The sequence below is a fragment of the Microcebus murinus genome, chromosome 5, assembly GCF_040939455.1.
Source record: "Microcebus murinus isolate Inina chromosome 5, M.murinus_Inina_mat1.0, whole genome shotgun sequence".
Taxonomy (NCBI): Eukaryota; Metazoa; Chordata; class Mammalia; order Primates; family Cheirogaleidae; genus Microcebus; species Microcebus murinus.
In genome coordinates, this window is record NC_134108.1 from 39,317,071 (window position 1) to 39,338,330 (window position 21,260).

The 21,260-nt window shown below is 32.0% G+C and overlaps 1 protein-coding gene across 1 annotated transcript in view; it reads left to right on the plus strand.

The window, feature by feature from the left end:
* The window catches only part of TBC1D32 (TBC1 domain family member 32), a 208,319-nt gene extending 189,578 nt beyond the window's left edge, over nucleotides 1–18,741 (plus strand). The window contains exons 33-34 of the mRNA XM_012739115.3: nucleotides 3,431–3,619; nucleotides 12,106–18,741. Of these exons, the coding sequence (XP_012594569.2) occupies nucleotides 3,431–3,619; nucleotides 12,106–12,225 (309 nt within the window). The 3' untranslated portion in view covers nucleotides 12,226–18,741. The remainder of the gene's footprint in view (nucleotides 1–3,430; nucleotides 3,620–12,105) is intronic.
* Nucleotides 18,742–21,260: the final 2,519 nt, after the last annotated feature.

Sequence of the window (21,260 nt, forward strand, 5' to 3'; positions counted from 1 at the left end):
CCTAGCAGACTAATATGCCATGTTAAAGTCAGTTAAAAGCAGAATCAACATGCCAAAAAAGTTGAATCAAGGATGTAAAAAACAAAACTTTTAGAACCTATTCAAGAAGGTATTTTTAGAAGGACAAAATGATAAGAACAAAAAAGTGAAATTTGTATATCTTCTATACTTATGACAAATTGAGGTAAGCCATCATATCTGTTCCCTTTTTCTTTACGCTGCCCCCCCCCCCAGAAAACCTTAAGACTAAAGAGGAGAGGTTCAATGAAGGCTATCTTTCTTTAATAGTAATTTGCAAATCATAAATGAAATTAAAATATTAGAAATTGCATTAGTTTCTTAATGGCTGCAGTAACAAATACCATGGACTGAGTGTCTAAAAATCTACACAGCGAAAAAAATAATCAACAGAATAAACAACCTACAGATTGGGAAAAAATATTCACAAACTATATATCTAACAAAGGTACTAATATCCACAATCTACCAGGAACTCGGATGAGCAAGAAAAAACCAAATAATCCCATTTAAAACGTGGACAAACATGAACAGACTTTTTTTTAAAAGAAGAGATACAAACATCCAACAAACATATAGAAAAATGCTCAACATCACTAATCATCACAGAAATGTAAATTAAAACCACAGTGAGATACTACCTTAACCCAGGCAGAATAGCCATTATTAAAAAATCAAAACATAATAGCTGTTGGTATGGATGCAGTGAAAAGGGAATGCTTATACATTATTGGTGGGACTGTAAATGGAAAACAGTATGGAGATTTCTTAACTAAAAGTAGATTTACTTTTCAATCCAGCAATCCCACTAATGAGTATCTACCAAAAGGAAAAGAATTCATTCTACAAAAAGGACATAGGCAATCATGTTTATCACAGCACAATTCACAATAGCAAAGATATGGAATCAACCTACGTGCCCATCAACTGAGGAATGGATAAAGAAAATGTGTGTATACCAAGGCTCTCCAGAAAGTATCCAGCCATTGTTAATATAAGAAGAACAGTTATATGGTTGGATACTTTCGGGACAACCCTCATACACCATGGAATACTACTTACTCATCCATAAAAAAAGAACGAAATTCTGTATTTTACAGCAACTTGGATGGAACTGGAGACCATTATCCTACGTAAAGTAATCAAGAATGGAAAACCAAATACATATGTCCTCACAAGTGGGAGCTAAGGTACAGGTACACAGCAGCATATAGGGTAGTATATCTATGGACATTGGACACTCAGAAAGTGGGATGGTAGGTGAAGGTTGAGAAAATAAAAACTACCTATTAGGTGAAATGTACACTATTTGGGTGTGGGTACACCAAACATCACCATTGTACAGTTCATCCATGTAATCAAAAACCACTTGTATTCTCCTAAATCCATCAAAATTAAAAAAAAAAACACACACCAGAAGCTCATGGTCTCCAAGGTTTAGCAGAAACTCTTTGAGTGAAAGCTAGCTGTGGTTTTTACATGCTTCACTGAGTTCCCGTTTTCACTTTGTTTTAGGCCTCCAAATGTAACTCAGTAATTGATTTACAATTTTTTTTTACAAAAGTGCTTTATCCAGAGTTCCATTTCTGTAATGGAATAGGTCAAATACCATACAGAGTTTAACTTAGATAAATTTTAAATATAGGTGTGAAATTATATTCAATTCCATATTATTTTGTTAAACTATAAATAAACTTTGTTAAAATCAACCTCTGTGGAAAGCAATATGGAGATACCTTAAAGCGATACAAGTGGATCTACCATTTGATCCAGCAATCCCATTACTGGGCATCTACCCAAAAGATCCAATGACACTCTACAAAAAAGACACCTGCAGTGGAATGTTTATAGCAGCACAATTCATAATTGCAAGGCTGTGGAAACAGCCCAAGTGCCCATCAATCCAAGAATGGATTAATAAAATGTGGTATATGTATACCATGGAGTACTATTCAGCTCTAAGAAACAATGGTGATATAGCACACCTTATATTTTCCTGGTTAGAGCTGGAACCCATACTACTAAGTGAAGTATCCCAAGAATGGAAAAACAAGCACCACATATACTCACCAGCAAACTGGTATTAACTGAGCAGCACATAAGTGGACACATAGGTACTACAGTAATAGCATATTGGGCAGGTGGGAGGGGGGAGGGGGTGGGTATATACATACATAATGAGTAAGATGTGCACCATCTGGGGGATAGTCATGCTGTTAACTCAGACTTGTGGGGGGAAGGGAGGAAAGGGCATTTATTGAAACCTTAAAATTTGTACCCCCATGATATGCCAAAATAAAAAAAATCATAAATAAATACATTTTCTCACAATTTGGAGGCCAAAAGACTAAAATCACAATATTAACAAGGCTATTTTCACTCTGAAGTTGCTAGGGAGAGAATGTTTCATGCTTCTCTCCTAGCCTCTGGTAGTCTTAGGTGTTCCTTGGCTTATAGATGCATCTCTTCAGTCTTCTGTCTTCACATGGTGGTCTCCATGTGTCTTTTCATTGTCTTTCTACAATGTGTTTGAGTCCATGTTTTCCCTTTTTATAAAGACATCAGTCATGTTGGATTAGGGCTCACCCTGATGATTTTATTTGAACTTGATTTCCTATTTTTCAAATAAGGTCACATTCTGGAGACTTGACATTGAGGCTTTGACATACCTGAGGAAAGGGGGACTCAATTTGACCCAAAGCATTAATGATTCAAAATGCTAGCAATGTTAATAATTTCTATGACATTGTTATTGGGTTTTTCCCTTCAACTTTTCTGTGTTTTCCAAAGTGGGCCTGCGTTGTTTTTACAAGCTGAACAAATGTTACTCAGAAAATAAATTATTTAATAAAGAAACAAAAAAGCTCTTTTATAAAAGTCTCATTTTTGAAATATTCTCTATATTAGCTTCTAGTTTTTATGTTATATAATTCTGTTTGGTTTAAATTGTTTTCTGATTCAGCACAAGTCCATTTGCATTAATGTAACATTTAGCAATCTGTCATCTGCATAATTATACATCTGTGATTGTAGGTAGGATAGAAAAAAAACTCTCATCTCTGAATTAAAATAGTGTTTTAGCATTTGTTATCTCTAGAGAGCCAGATTGGTGTTATGGGTGAGAGGAGGACAATGTGTATAAAGAAGACATTCAGCAATAGGTATATGAGTGGGGTGAACACTAGCAGTTATATACTTAAGTCCTGAATCCTAAGGCCATGAAAGTTTTTACACATTAGGCAAACAGGAGAAGCATGCTTGTTAGGATTCTATGAAGAATGTCTTTCTATTTTGATTAAATGCTAAAGTTTTCATTGGTTTTATGTGAGTTATTGGTTATTGTATTTTGAAAGTCAAATGTGGCTTTATAAGCTTTTTAATGAACTACTTTTTTTTTTTTTTTTTTTTTAAGATTTGCCTGCAATGGATAACTCAGTGTTTTTGGAATTATTTAGATTGGATAGAAATCTGCCATTATATTGCTACTTGTGTTTTCCTTGGTCCTGATTATCAAGTGTATATCTGTATAGCTATATTCAAACATCTACAACAAGACATTCTACAGCACACACAGACTCAAGATCTACAAGTTTTCTTGAAAGTAAGTATGTTTATATATAGGGAAAATACTAAGAGTTAATAGCTAACTTTGATTGCTCAATATAAGATACTTTTCCAGACACTGGACCAGATATATAAGTATTTATATTTTAAAACAAAATATAATTGCTTTCTCAATCACATTAATGTGACTTTTGAAGTTCTGGACTTTAGGAAGTATGTGATATATAAATACATCCTAGTGTGCAATTCTCAATGGAAATCCAATTATTTGTTTAAAGTTAAAAGTATTTATTTGCATCTAAAGTATGTTTCCTTATCCCCACTACCCTTGCCATCCTACAGGCACACACATATGTGTATACACTGAAACCAACATTTATCATTTCCTAGGTTTTTCAAGGTCAACAAATAGTTTCTATGTAAATTAATTTCATTCTTTATATTAAATAATTGCCAGAGTTATTTTCCATTTAATGATGTTTTGTTTAAATAAATGCCATTTTCCATTGTGCTTTGGGTACAATGCTATCGATTTAAAACTAAAGGATTTTAAAAGGGTGGAGGTGGAGAGGAGATTATTTTTATTACCTAAGTCCTAGTTAAATTGCTAAAATTTGAATTGAGTTGTTTTAAATCCAAACTAAGAACATGTTGGCAAGGAATTAATTATAGCATGTGTCCTAGAACTAACCTTACTTTTTACTCCTGTTGTTTGTATTCATCAGAGGGATTAGGAGAAAATGATTTTTTTAACTGGTACCATGACTTTACTTTTTTTTTTACTCTTATTTTTGGTGGATAGATTTTGGTGATCTCTTTGGATGGGCAGTTATTTTTCTTGTGGGATATATTCTGGTGTGGTTTACTTAAATATCTTTTTACATATCCCTTTAACTATTCCATTAGACTCTGTAATAATCTGTAAAGTATACAAATATGTGTGCACCATCTTTTTACTTATTTGTATAATAACCAATAATGCGATGTTGATTAATGAAGTAATTTTATTCTCCCTACCCTAGGAACAGCCTCTAAATCAAAAATAGATACATGATTTAAAAATTCCTCATTCAATTGTAGCTATAGAGATTAAACATTGGAAATTATGTTTTATACTTTCTGATTCAAAATCTCAGACTTATACAAAGGGAGAAAGTGCATCAACAATTCTCCACATAACTACATACCACAATCATAATAATATTCTTATATAGGTTATTTCATCATGCTCCATGACTCTACATATTTAATGATTCCTTCCAAAAGAAGATAAAGTAAAACAAGGGACTTTTACTTTTTATTGTATATATTTATGTTAGCTTTATTTTATTTTTGAGGAATGAGCCCATACTTCCTTAGTAATAAAACTTTTTAAAGAAAAAATTAAATCATTATATAAGTATAATAGAACAAATATTTAACTGTTATTAACAAGTTCAAATAATCAGGTCTAATTGAATTAGTTTTCAAAATATCGAAAACCACCAATGTGTTATGTTTTCAGTTATTATCAGTTATCCTGAGAAACTGTAGGTGAAGAGGTAGTTCCAAAATATTGAAAGTATACAATTTGTTTCCTGATTTAAGTTTCATATATTGACAGAAAGTGACATGATAAAAGAATTGTTTTAGGAGTCAAAATCTATATGAAGTATTCAGTATAGAGAAAATATCAGTCCATTTGTATTCATTGTGGTTTAGACTCAAGGTTTTAAATGAAGTAATTGAGAGTCTAGAGTCATTGCATACATTTCTGTTAGCTCACTGAAGAGTTCTTCATGATTCTAAATCAATACATTAAAAAGACAAGTTGATTTCTTAGATCAGAAGATGGTATGAACAGTAATAGGCAGCCCAGGTTTATTGGGAGAAAAACACTTGTTTGTTTTTTTTTCTCTTCTGATCAAAACACTGAAAGATTAAATGAATGCCATGGGTATAAGGTGATGTCAGCCAGGTATTGTCTGATTTTTTTTTCCCCACAATATCCTTGTAGACACAATGTGAGTGGATAGTAGAGCAGTTAAGTGCATTATTTCCATACTGAGGTGATTAATGGATTAGTACTGAGCTAGAAGGCAACCTCTGAAGGTGTGCTGAAAAGCTCAGTCCTTAGATCTGGGGTCCTGGACATTTTTATCTATGACAGATGATGGTTCAGAAAATCTGTAGGCATCATAATTACAGGGAGAAAAACATCCAACAGAGTAAATATTCTGAAATACCTCAGCAACCCCGAAAATCTAAAGTTTCTCTCTCTCTCTGACTCATCCTTAAGAAACATACACACAGGTTTAGTGAGAGTTCAGTTTAATGGCAGTTCATATGAAAAGTCCCAGTGTTTTAGCTGGCTGTGTTGCATTCCTCTCTAACATGGCAGTGATCTTGGTTTTAGTTTGTGAACTCAAACTTCACTGAAATGCTGGGTTAGGAAGAGATTGCCTTCCTGTGCAAATGAGGCTATGAAGGCTCAAAATACTTAATGAAAATGCTTCAACGAAATCCTGTATATTATGACTAAATTTATAATTATGGAAAAAATCAGATTAACTTCAACTCAATCAGTAAATTGTCAAGAGAGATTTTTTGTTGGTGTAGTTGTAGCCACTGTTGCCAGAAGATGTTGACAGGATAAGAAATGGAGATCATGAGAACTGATTGAATACTAAGCTTTTAAAATACAGAATATAGTATTAATAATAATTTACCATCTGAGGAAATAAACAAAAGATGTCCAATACAGTGTCAACTGTGTTTTGCATCTATGTTTTCTGCATTGTCTTAATATCACTTGATTCTACCTGGATTCAAATTCTAGCTTTATTACTCATTGTGTAAGCTTGCGCTCATTGCTTAACCTCTTTATGCTTCAGATTTCTCATCATGTAGTATTGTTAAGGACTTGAGATGATATCTGCAAAATACTTCTAGAACATTATCTGACACATAGCAAGTACCTCAGAAAAACTTAGGAATTATTGAGTTTCTATGTTCCTGTCTCATCTCTCTTTTTTCTTGCTTCTTTGTTAGGAAGGTGATATGTAGAGAACAAAGCAATGGAAACAGGATTTTCTGAGTCTGTAGCTAGATTTCAATCTACTTTTGCTCCCATTTTTCTATACTAAGAATCTCCTGAAACTTCTTAGTATATTATATCATAGTAATACCTGGCATTGACATAACCTTAACACCTTGATCAGAAACATTCATTTATACTATATCTTATCAGGACCTATTCCTTCAGTAAGCCAGCTAAGACTGAATCATCTCTCTAGTTATCACATATGTCCAAGTACCCTTCAGCTGAGTTTAAATCTTCAAGAACTGCATACTCTATTCTAAATCTGTAATACTCACATTCTATGCAGAACCATACATACTATCTAAACTTCCCTGATCCCAAGGATCTCTTAGGGTACTTATGAAATTGATATATTTAGACTCCTTCTCAGACCTACTAAATCAGAATTTACATGGCACAGGCATGAGTTGTCAGATTATAGTATAAACTCTCAAGTAGCTTGAAACTTTTAGAATACATAAAAAATGTTACCTTTGGTGCTTATTAATAAAGCAGAATTCAGAATACCCGTACCAGGGATTCAAAAGTTTTAGGGCTATTGAGGAATTTGTAATTTTATGAACAGCCCAAGAGAAACATTCTGGAAGAAACATTGCTTGCGATTTGTTTGCATTTTTACCATTTTGACCAAGAAGAAGGTCTTTTTTGATATGATAGGTAAGGCACAGGACACAAAAAGATCATCTCTAGCAAAGTAAAGAGCAGAGCTATATTCACGAAACCCCCTTCTCTCACATGCTTCCTTGTAAGATTTGACATAAGGCAGATCCTTTAAGTCTACAGTCTTCAACCTCTGGGTTGCAGATTGGTGCCAGTATTAGCCTGTTAGGAATGGGCTGCACGGCAGGAGGTGAGTGGCAGGCAAGCATGGGAAGCTTCATCTGTTTTTACAGTAGCTCCACATCACAGCATAAGCTCCACCTCCTGTCAGATCAGTGGCCAGCATTAGAGTCTCATAGGAGCACGAACCCTACTGTAAATTGCACATGCGAGGGTTCTAGGCATGCTTTTTGTGAGAATCTAATGCCTAATGATCTGAGGTGGCACTAAGGTGGTGATGCTAGTGCTGGGCAGTGGCTGCAAATACAGATTGTCATTAGCAGAGAAGTTTGACTACACAATAAATGTAATGTACTTGAATCATCCCAAAACCATTTTCCTCCTCCCTCACCCCCTGCCATCTGAGGAAAATTTGTCTTCCATGAAACTGGTACCTGGTGCCAAAATGGTTAGGGACCACTGCTTTAAGTAATCTTTGTTAAATATATGTTAAGTTCTGTACCTTTTGTTGTAAATTTTTATTTTATATGCTTCTTGGTGGTTATTAATAAAAATCAACTTTGTCCCAATTTAATTCACTGAAAGTGACTCATCTTTTTTTCTCCATAATTTATTTTATAAAGAGCTATTTTAAAAAATCACCTTACAAGGATATTAATAATCAAATATTTGGGAAAGAATTTATCAGAAAATACCTAAACTTGGTCCTGAAATCATAAAACCAAGGCATGCCATGTTAGTACATTTGATCTCTTTGTGCCTTATGCCAGTTTGTCACTCTAAAACGCCTTATCTTCAATTCAGATTACAAGCTCACAGGGTGTGCAGTAGCTCTAAAAACATTTCTGCTGGAAATTAGTATTTGCAGTATTTTTGAAAACGTCAACTGAGAAAAAGAGATTTTGAAAGTATCAGCATATCTTTCTTTCCATAATAGACACATGTTAGAGAAGTTATAGGAAAAGACAGTAATATCTTAATATTTTAGATGAATCATTCCTTTTTATTCCTAGTAAGGGGTTGAAGAGCAGAGATTGGAGTCAGTAATCCCTGATGGGCAGTTCATGCTTAACATCATATGTCTGCAGTCTGATCAAGAAAATGTAGCTCAGCCATTTCAAAGACCATCAGTTAATAAAAACATGTTCTCATTATTATTTATGATCACCACTAATACCTTGAGTGCTTATGGTATGAAAAGTGCAGCAAATGGTTTTATAGGTATTGCCCACTTTTTCATTGACTTATTCCACTATTTATTATGCAACAGCTGTGTCCCAGGTACTGTTATAGTTACAAGGTAGCACATCCCTGTCCACATTGACCCTAATATTGGAAGGTGAATAATAAGTAAGTAAATATATAATGTTTCAGGTATTATAGATCTTATCATAAATAAATCAGAAATGGTGAGGCTGTCAGAGGTGCCATTTAGATAATGAAGTTAGTGAAGCGTCAACCTCAAAGGGGGTGAGCAGAGACCTGAATGAAGCAAAGGAAAAAGACTTCCTAGGCAAAAGCCTTCTTAAATGGGAATAAATACAAGTGCAAAAGCTCAGAGTTAGGATTGAGCCTGGTTCATTTAGAGAATGTGGCCAGAACCAGGTGAAGGAATATAAGAATGATATGAGATGAGACAGAGACCAGATCATGTAAGGCTTTGTAGTCTACCATAAAGGAGCTCAGATTTTAGAATATTTAATCCAGAGGAACAACCCTGTGCAATTATTGTCCACATTTAATACACAAAAATGTTAAGATTTAGAGTTAATAAGCTTGCACAAGTTCATACATCTAGTAACTAACATGAGAATTTGAACATGTTTTTAATTTTTTGTCTGAATCCAAATCCTGTGCTCCTTTTATATCAGGTCATCTTTCATTGACAACTCTAAATTTTTTAAAAATTTTGTTCTAAAATCAGTGGACCCAAATCAAATTCTCTCAGTAGTAAAATGGATACGTATTATACACAGAGGAGAGAGAGAAGCTGCGTATATACCATATAATATTGAGTACATACAGCATTGTGGTTTAGAATAGTAATTTTTAATGCTTTTTGATGATTCAGCATTTGAAACACAGAATTAATAGAGTAAATCATTAAAAGCACACTGGTTGAATAGCAGTTAGGTAGGTATAAAACAGAAAATGCGGTATGCAAAATGAACTTCCTCACCAAAACTTAAACCATTCCAGTAGTAACCTATTAAAATTTTTTTTCTTGAACAAATAGTGTACTGTTGATATAAAATGGGATAGTGTTATTACCATGTGTAATTATATATCTGCTATTTAAAAAATAAGGGCATTCATATTTTTATACAGAGTTCCATATATGTAGGTCTATAAATGATAATGAAGCAGACTATTCTGAGGAAATAGTCTGTTATAACTTGAATGATAAGCTAGCAGTCTAAATGATCATAATTACAAGTTAAATTTATCCACTAAAAAGGCCATTAGAGAACATTTAGGGTAAGATGAAAAAATATTCTACTTTGGAGACATAAAGTGAAATTTAGTTATCTTGAAACTTCATTCAGAGCTAAAATTGCCTGCAAATTTTAAATAATGAACTATATCATTTAAAAACATTCCTGTTAAAATGTATATTTAAATTTTTCTCTTACAAAATAAGACCTTAATAGCCGCATGCACCATTTTTATGGGTATATCTTTCGGTGTAGTTATCAGGGCATTTTCCCTTAATTTTACAATCAATATGTAAAATGGACAACATGATTGCAAAAAATATATTCTAAGGAAAAATATATTTTAACTAAGTTATAACTATGGCTGTCCCTACATGGTTTTATGTTTAAAGTGGAACAATCATTAAAAGATGTTAAATAGATTTTGCTTATCTTTTGCCCAGAAAAGAAATTATTAGAGTTATTGTTCAAATGCTGTCATCTTCTATTGTAATTCACATTTAGTGAACAACAAGCATTCCTTTAAAAATCTTGAATATGTACTGAAACAATTCTTGAATTACTGAATCTTTGTTTTCTGGTTAGAATAATACATTATTATAATTCCTCCCTGACTTAGGAATAGTTTTAGTGAAGAGGTGATCAAAACCAAATCACACATAATTTGAATGAAGAGAGTAGATAAATTCATAATAGTTCCAAGATTACAACAATAACTGTTTAAAGTGAATTTTTGAACAGTAAGATTGGACTTATTCTGATCTTATTTTTTCCCCCAAAGAACAAAGTGAAATATTTTTGATAGGATGGAAATTTACGAAGATTCAGTACTTCTACGATTCATAAAATGAACATTTTCCCTTTGATTCAGTTACTTATATGTAAAACTGGAGACATGATATGTACCTCAGCTGTTAACATTTTAGGACAGGACCCTTGTCTCATTCATCTTTGTGTCTTCAGTTTGTAACCAAGAACCTTACATATGATGGAATGAGTGAATGAAGAAGTGAAAGAATGGGTGAAATATCATCACAGTTACTTTAAGAGTAAAGTTCAAATATTTATGTTGGACATTATTAGCTGTAGCCTTAACAGTGTAAAGTTAAATATATGACTTAACATCATTTAATTTCTTCAGCTATAATATCAGCCTTGTAGATCAGTAATTAATAATTTTTTAGACTGTCCCAACTAACCTTTCCCTAAAACTATGTAGATTTTTGGTGATACATGGCAAAATAGAATAAAATTATTCCAAGTTTTTTAGAGGCTATGAATTAATACTAAGATGACTAGTGACATCTGAGATATTTGAAAACATCCATTCTTATTGAGAATTGTGTGATGTTTTCCCACCTACCCTACATTCATGTTTCTTGTCTATAAACTAATTGCCTCTAACACAATATCTGGCATATGATATGTGTATTATCTTTTATCCTTTTGATTATTTGGGTTTTTTTATTAGTAAAACTCTTGTCTTTAAACTATGAACTCCTAAAAAGTATGAATTGTCCAAATTTTTTATAACTTCCTAAACTCCTAAAATATAAATACTAATTGCATTGAATCAAAGATGACTTTTCTTCTGTAGACTTTTTTTTCTTTGCCTTGAAGATAGTCACTGTGTAGATAGTATTTGAAAGTACTAAAAAAAATGGTCATAAAATACTTAAAAGACTCTAAAATTTTCAATGGATATTCCTACTGTTTATTCCTGAGTGCCGCATTTGGGCGCTAACCATTAAATTCCAAATTAGTATAGATGTGTGTAGTACCAACATTATGAATTGCAAACTCTAAGAGGTTTTATGAACAATAGTTATAGAACAGACATTTCTTGCAATATTATATGATATTATATTTTGATAAGCTTTAAGGTCTTTACTAATTACAAATTTAAACAGTTCTATAATTGAAACTATTTTTTAAAATTAAGAAGATTTTATTATCTAATTGTTTCTTTTTTTTGTTAGCTGTAAAGTATTTTTGGTTTTGGAAATAGATAACCTTGTTTCATGGGGACATGGTTCCTTCCTGCCATATACATACACAGCCCACTAAATAGAAAGCAACTACACATTTATTGGCAATGTAAACTGGTTCACCCCAATATATACCTGAAAAATAAATGGTATATCCACTCTTTAAAAATTACTAATTTGGAATTTACCAAGGTGAATGAACTCCCCGTTACATTTTTTTTTTTTTTTTTTTTGGCAGGAAGAAGCACTGCATGGGTTTCGAGTGAGTGATTATTTTGAATACATGGAAATTTTGGAACAAAACTACCGACCAATGCTGCTGAGAGACATGCGGAACATTAGAGTGCAGAACACATAGATCATGAGACACACAGCTTAATTTTGTTTTATTTATTTTTAAACAAAACAAGGGACTTGATTGTTTTCTATCTGTATCTGTAACAACAAATGTTTCGTGAATACACTGATTGTAAATCAATACTAAGAGGTTGTGAATATAATAATATATTCAAGTAGGTATTAGTTAATTTGTGAATTCATTTTTATAAGTGTGTTGTTTTGTAAGGTTGTTTTAGAATCAGATCTAGCTTACTTATTGTTCTAATTCATGTTTCAGTGTTAGTCCCAACGTACATCTCCTTTTTCTCCAGATAATCAGAATATTTTTTCCAGTGAGTTTGGAAGAAGCAGCAATATTGTAAATAATTACTTGAATAACTGCAGAGAGTCCATAAAGACAAGGAAAAGACAGCTATTTTCTGCATACGTAATGTCTGTACATATAAAGGAAAATAGACAAAAACACAACGGCTTATTTCACATGTGCAGGAACAAATGATATTTATTATGGCAAGAAATAGAAAAACTGTTGTACTTGGATATAATTGTTTTTCTAGGAGTTGCTTTTGATACCTATATCAATTTATAAATTTTCATTTGAAATATAGTCTTTACATGGTTCATTTAAAAGACAGATTGGTTATTTCATACTGATAAGCATTCTACTCCTATTTGTTATGCATTTTTCTTAGTAATAGATTTGATTTGTACTGAACTTGAAAACATTAAGGAGAATAGATTTCTAAATTATTTTAAATGACTAACACTGTGTTTTATTTTATTTAAATAGAAATCTGTGCACCAGTAAGAATAATACAATATGTTAGGGTCTATGTTTTTATAAGTGTCACATTTAGTATATGAAAAATAATACACAAATATATTAAGGTATTAATTTTTCACTCACCAATTTATTTCAACAGGCGTTTTTTAAATTATAGAAGTCATTTTGTATTCTTTACTTATATCTAAATATCTTATATCAACTATTAAAACCATTCGGAAACTAACTCTACTTTTTCTTTTCAACCAAACATAGATCACCCACAAACTCATTTTTCCTTTTAGCATGATGAAACAACTGGCACTATATAGTTTTCAATTTTGTGATATTTAGGCTATTGCAATATCAACCTTCCAAAATCAAGTTTTATGCTGTAAATGCCAACAATAGCTTCTCAGTAATGGTGTTCCTAAAGGGCATTGTAAAGTTGAGAAAAGTAATTTGAGCAAGTTAATTTGATGTATTGCATACTTTCACTCCAGCTGATGTGAGTTAAATAAGAGAGTCCTAGATGATTCAAAAAACCAAACTTTGTCCACTTGCAATCTTAACTTTGAAAAGATGTCCCATGGAACTTGTAGTGTATGTTTATGGTTCCATTTCTACCATTCTGTTCCTGAGTTATTGCTATAGGTCTTGAAAAACTTGGAGCTTTATTTCTTTTTGTAATCTTTTACACAGTAGTTGGAAATACAAATTGAAAAGAATGAACTGTAATTTTAGTATATTCATTGATGAGTTTTATTGGAAACTGAGGTAAGATCTATATTCTAACAATTACATTTTTAAAAAAGTAATTTCATTTGGAGCTAGAAGGCTTTCATTTTCATTTGATAAATAAGAACTATCTTATGAACAGTGACCTAGCAATTTGTTTGGTGGAGGAATATGTAAAATGTGGTAGTTTGTGTCACTGCCATTATGAGTCATTTTTATATTTATTTTTATTTTAAGAGTACCCTTTAGGATAAGAATACCCTGTCTTTCCCCTTGGTTTTGTTTTTAATTATTTAAAGTATATGTCCTTAGAACAGGCTTTAATTCTAATGTGTGAAGGGGTAACTTATACATTTTACAGTACTCAATTATAATAAAAAATTATATTTTATGATATAATGGAAACAAATTTGTGAAAATTTCAGTACTCATATATAAATCTTTATCTTCTTTTAAAATTTCATATTTATAGTATATCTCCATGATTTATAGGGATTTAAAGTATCTGTGATGGTAAAATAAGCCTTAGAAATTCATCTAAATTTTATAGCAGGGTTCTACCTGAATTTACGATTAGTAAATAATTGTGTGCTCTAGTTTGATTTTCCAATTTCCAGATGTTAAAGAATTTTCTCTGCTCATTCATTAAACAGACATGTTTTACAAGCTATACATATAACAAAATATTTTTAATATTCAAGATAGCAGGATAAATGAGATACAGCATTTCCACCCAGAGTTCACAGTGTACGTGGGGAGATGAATAATTTTAAAATCATGGAGATATAGTGATAAAGATGACAAGAATTGATCTCTGGATTTGGGACCTTGATAAGAGCAGTTTTGACGAAGTATTGGGGGCAAAAGTATGATTGGATTGAATCTAAATTACGCTGAGAAGGGATTTTTGTAAACTGCTCATTATACAAGTATTTCTGTAAAGGGAAGGAGAAAAGGAGTGGTAGCTAAGATGCTTTTGTTTTTTGGATTTTTTTTTTTTTGAGATGAGAAATGGAAGCATGTTTATATTTCGATGGAAATAATGCAGTAGAGAGGGAAAATTTGATATTGGAGAGCAAAAGTCAGAGTCAATGTCATGAGTAGAAGAGAGAAGAAAGAAATTTAATTAATAAGTGGCAGAATTAGCCTTTGCTAGGAGCAAGACACTTCATTCAAAGTAACAGAAGAGGAAACAGTAAATGGGCACAAACACAGGGTGTGCTTTTGTGAAAGGTATTGTTTTCTCAGTGATATAGGAAACAAGGTCATCAGGTAAGAATTAGTATGGTAAAGACTTTGATAGTTTTTAAAAGTATGTGAAATAATTGTCAAGGATAGTGGGAGAATTAACAGACTAGGAAAATACAATTGTGACTTAATGGTCATGAGATGAGTTAGCAAAGTTGTATGTTTTTCTCCAGCCACCTTAAACTGTGTAGGGGCAGGCAAGGAGTAGGTAGGTGGTAAATTGGTTTAACTACAGTTTGGGTTTAGCCAAGAGAATATACTAAGCAAGAAACCACAAAGAAGTTGATAGTATATATAAATTAATTATTATAATATTGTGACTGTGGTATTTAAGCTAGATCAGAAGGGAAGTGGAGACAGAGGATGGATATGATGCAGTGAAGAGTTAAAAGGATCAATTAATTGTAAGTTCTTTTGTATTGAAGGATTGTTTGATTTGGAATACCTAACAGTTGTTGAGTGAACTGCTTAAAATTGAGATTTTAGAAGGGTTTGACAGAGTGAATGACTAAGGGAAAGCAGAGGATAAGATCACTGGAAGAAAGGAAGTCAAGAACCTGAGGTTCTAGTTTTGGAAGAATCATTTTTTTTGGATATTGAAGTTACCAAAATTTTGGCAAAGAATTATTTTGGATAGCTTGAAAGTGAGCCAAAAGCTAAAATTAGTCTAGAAAGAAAAACCTGAGAAGTGGAAATCTGATGTGCAAAAGTAAATGGAAATTAGAGACAATGGTACATAATTGTTATATAATATTTAATAATTTACCTTTTGATATTTTATTTGAACTGTGGGTTCACATAGAAGTATGTGATTTATTTTCTAAATATTTTGGAATTTTCCAGGTATACTTCTGTTACTGCTTTCTAGTGTAATTGCTGTGGTCAGAACATTCTTTATATGATTTTATTACTTTTTATAAAGTAATTTTTATAAAGTAAATTTTATAAATTTATTGAAACTTGCTTTACATTTCACAATATTACTTGTCTTAGTAAATGTTGTATATATACTTAAACCAAATATATATTCATTCTACTGTTTTTTCATGAAGTGATCTGTAAATCTCAATTAGATCAAACTGTTTTTTATTGTTTAAGTTTTTTGCATATTTACTGATCTTTTTGGTTACGTTTAAAAATTCAATTATTGTGAGAATAATATTGAAATTAATTTTAATTGTGGATTTGTCTATTTTTTCAGTTCTGTCAGCTTTTGCTTGTATATTTTGAAACTCAATTATTAGGGATATAAACTTTTATGATTGTTACATCTTTTTGATGAATTGACTGCTTTATCCTTATAAAATGACTGTCTTTATCCCTAGTAATACTCTTTGCTCTGAAATCTGTTTTGTTTAATATTAATATAATCCAGATTTTTGGTTTTGTTGTTTTGGGGTTTATCTGGCATTTTTTGGTTACAGTTTGCAGGGTCTTTTTCTTTAGATTTACTTTTAATCTCCATGTATCTTTATATTTAAAGTAATTGTATTGTAGGCAGCATAGAATTGGGCTAATTCCTCCTCTACCCAATCTGGCATATCATACCTTCTAATTGGAGTGTTTAGACCATTTACATTTTATTGTAATTATTGATGTCTTTGGGTTACATTCATACGTAGCATATGTCTATTTGTTTTCTATTTTTCCCAACTGTTATTCTCTCTTTTTTATTCTGCCTTATTTTGTATTAATTGAATATTTTAGTTGATTCCACATTATGTCGCTTGTTGGCTTATTAGCTATACTTCTTTATTTTAGTGTCACTTTCAGGTTTACATTAGACATCTTTAGTTATTATAGTCTACCTTTAAATAATATCATACCACTTCACATATAGTAAAAGAGACCTTACAACCATGAAAACCCAAAACTTTTCTAGGTTACTATAATCCATACAATCTCTTCTTCCTCTTAAATTATAAAATATTTCTTAATCCTCCACTGGTAGATAATTATATAATCCTACATGATATTTCTTATAATTTTGAATTGCTTTTAACTTTCTTACTGCTATTTATTACCAGTATTGTTATTCAACAAGTTTATCATTAGTAAACACTTTTCTTTAAGAATATCTTATCTTAAAAATTAAGTATAAGCTGCTTAAGAACAGAGGGAACTCATTTAACTCCTGTCCACCAGAAGTTCTAATCTAGTGCTAGGTACAGAACAGAGTATCAGACTCTTTACTGAATGAAATGTAAAGTTATTTTAATTTTTTTTGAATTATCAGATAGATACAGCCGAAACAGAAGTTGAGGCATTAGACCAAATTGTCCCTTCAGCTCCCTTAAGAGGAAATGACCTATGTTCTTGGTACAAATGTTTTCTGCTCACTGTTTACTATGGAATATATTTTTAATAGAAATAATAAAATCTAAATTTTATTTAGCAAAGGTTGTAACTAAAATGTGTATGTATAAGAATATTCCTTCTGTGGAAGAGAGAGAGAGAGAGTGTGTATGTGTGTATTATTGCATATGGGTATCATTTTGACTATAACATGCATCTGGGTGACCTAGCCTGGTAACCTAATCGTGATTTGCAAGCCCCAGACTACAGCTTTTTGAAATATAGCACTGTATGCAAATGTGTTCCTATCTTGAATTTATAAAAACTGACAGGGATTAATTTGGTGTTTGAATCTGTATAGTCTCTCTTCCTAGAAACCAAGTGTAAGACAGTCAGTCATATGTCCTAAGTGATGTAGTTGTGAAGGCAGAAGTCTTGAACATCTGATGTGTCAAGATTTCTCCTAGCACTGATACTGAATATTCTTAAATTTGTTCTTGCTAATCCTAGCCTAACTATTCTTTTATTATACTTTGGACATGAGTTAACAAACTATATGTAGCCTGCTGGTCAAATCCAGCCCACTGCCTGTTTTTGTAAATAAAAGCTTTATTGGAACATAATGCCCATTTGTTTATGTATTGTCTGTGGCTGCTTTCATGCTGCAATGGCAGAGTTTAGTAATTGTGACAGACACTATATGGGTCACAAAGCCTAAAGTCCTTATTATCTGGCCCTTTAGAGGAAATTTGCCAATGTCTCGTTTGCAATACTAATTACACATATAAGCCCAAATCCACTTTAGGTAGAATAAACTTTTTAGAAATACAGGGGAGTTGAGAGGACATCTCATCCAACATTTCACCAGTGATGAAGATATGGCTCAAAATGAAAAGGGTGTCCCAAGGTCATATAATAATATATAATGAGATATATAATGCAGTGGGTATATGGAGAGCTCGAGAGCTAAACTACCTGAATATGGACCCCAGCTCTGCCATCAGCCTCTGTACCTTAGTTTCCTTGTTGGTTAAATGAGCATAAGAGTAGTATATTCCTCATAGGGTTATGATGTAATGCATATGTTTATAACAACTTCCTCTATCAAGCACTCTACCAAGTATAGCTGTTATTATAATTATTTGCTATTGTTTGGCTAGTTGGTATAGCATAGCCTAGTTCTTCTGATGTCAGTTCTCTTTCAATTATATTATTTATTTATTTAGTCATTCAGTATACCTTCATGAAACTTTCACTATGGATCAGACACTATTAGATATGGTTCTAATATTTACCCTCATGCAGACTTTTTTGGGAGTCACAGATTATATTTTTCCAATATATTTTTCCAACATATTTATTGTTTTCCTTACTAGTTATAAAATGACAGAAAACAAGGTCCTATACAATCCAAGGTTGGACATATACTTTTGTAGTTTATCTCATTTACCTATATTTCTTTTCTGTTTTGAAAGGCTAATTTTTTATACTCTTGATTTAGTGATGTAGGCCAGATCAATGATAGATTACCAATGTATTTTTGATTTGTTTTATATTCTCTAGTGATAAGTAAAACAAACTTTTCCTTTTATATGACATAAAATTTTACTAACATGTTCTTTGTAGCAAAATTGACTTATCTCCTTTTTTTTGCATAATATAAAGGGAAAGAGTTATTACTTAAGTAGATGCCAAGATATTTACTTATCTGATGAGTTTAAATAGGGTCAGGGGAGTTAACCTCACATAAACCCTGAATTTTCAGTGTTGGCAATATTTTAGCTTTTAAAATCAGTTAACTTCTTTGGCATGTTTCCCACCCTATATTCTACTATTGGCAACAGGCCACCATGAAATGCTAAGCGCCATGGAAATAATTGGACTGTCATGTTTGCTAATAGAATGCATTTGAGATACATTGGGAGAGACAGTCATTAAAATGTTGGCTGTTAAAGTTTGATCATCTAGTCCAGGATTTAAACATTGATCTGCTATCATCAGAATATGTATCAGCTGTTCTTTTTTGATAACACATTTATATTTAGCTTTTTCTTAAAATGCCAAAGTTCATTTTTTAAAAGCATCTTTAAAATGTAGTCCTTCCTCTTACAACATAAAATATAATCAACTACAATTTCAATAGAAATGATCAGATAATGAAAACCAAAATGCTTTTTGGTTAAATTGCCTCCATAATTGCCTAAATTTTTCTTTTAATTTTCCTCAGAGTAAATTGTTCAAATTAATATTTTTCCTACTAACATGAAATCATTGAGTTGAAAAAATTATTGATTAAAATAGGTGATAGGTATGGCAGAGACTGGTAAAATGTTCACCATCAGTTTCCTCTTCCTGGGCTAACTATATTGCAGGATATTTAATCAGCTTAACCAATATAACATGAGCAGTCCAAAGCATAAGGAGCAAGGGTGCCTTTCCTATGAGCTCTGTTTTCTCTTTCCATGGTGCCCTTTAAATTTAGATTTTTGAATTTGTGAAGAGCAAAGCCCCTCTACCAACCCACAATCAACTGTGACCTGAGGAAAAAATAAATCTAGCAGTAAGTGATTGAAATCATAGTTGTTTGCTATTTTATCTAGCATTAAACACCCTGTCACTATCTTTGAGTTTCCACCCTTGTGCCTGCTTTTCTGAATAGCTTTTGATATGACTAAATTAGGCGTGTTCTTAATTTCATAGTGTCTTCTTAGATTTCATATTGAGTCCCAGTTGTAAGAGAAGATGCAAGGCTTTCTAGCACACATCTAATTAAAAAGTTTAATATTTTTGCCCATTAGCAAACAGTTTTAGACATGGTAGATACCATTTGATCAGCAGTTATATATATAACCAAGGAAGCCTTGTTTCTGTAGATGAAGGCTGAGAGATTTAAAGATTGCCGTTAGGGTTATCAGTCTTACCAGTGAAGTCAAATTTGATGACAGCTATGTATTTTGAATATTCTATATGATAAGTTTTAGCATTTATACCTTATTTCTACTTTTTTTCATTGTGACACTTAGGCTCATTTGTACACTGAAAAATCTTCCCAAGCTTTTGCACACAATTAATGTAAACTTAGTGCTGACTGGAAGGTTAATGGAATGAGAAAAAGCACTGTAGTGTGCAAATAATAGGAGAGTATTTCAGTTGGATTAAGGATTGTCAGGAAGACAACACACATATCCCCACACACATAAGATTAGATTAAATTCCTGATTTATTTAGCCAAGGATGTAGAAATTTATCAGGTTTGAAGCCATATCAAACAGGAGCAGATGCAGCACATTTAGTGTGAGTCTCTTGGCCCTCAAGTCAATAACAACAGAAGCTTATTTGCTAGTGACTGCCCGAAGTATAGTCTAAGATTCAAAAACTCAATTTCTTTTGTTACCATTAATATATTGAGGCTTATATTATTACTCATAGTTTGCTCAAACCATTTATGTTTCTCTGGTTAAAGAAATGCTTATAAACTTTGGGCTCTGCTGGTCCTCAACCAAAACTCTACATCACCGAGGCTGCATCCCTGCTCTGGGAAAGAAAACTGGATTAGGGCACAGGCATACTTGAGCAATATCTCAGCCAGTCTCAGCAAGATCTCAGAAATCCCAGTTCTCCTCAAAGGGCTAAATCAAACAAACAAACAAACAACAACAAAAACAACAAAAAAAAGAACACAGAAAAAAGAAGTGACAAGCACTCAGTACTCAGCATGTGTCTCATATATCAATATTGAAAAAATAGTATAACTCCAAGGAAAATTATAAAAAATACTCTGTACCTTTGTATAGTGATTTGTTTTCAAAGTACTTGTATATGCATTTTATCCTTACATTTCATCCTTTCATATGTTATCACCTAAATATCTCTTAATATTCAGAGATATTCAATATCTCTTAATATTTATTTTTAATATTTTTCATGCACTGAAATTTAATCATATTTGACTAAAATTATGATAGTACTATGTAGATAACTTTAAATTACTTGTTTATTAATATAACATA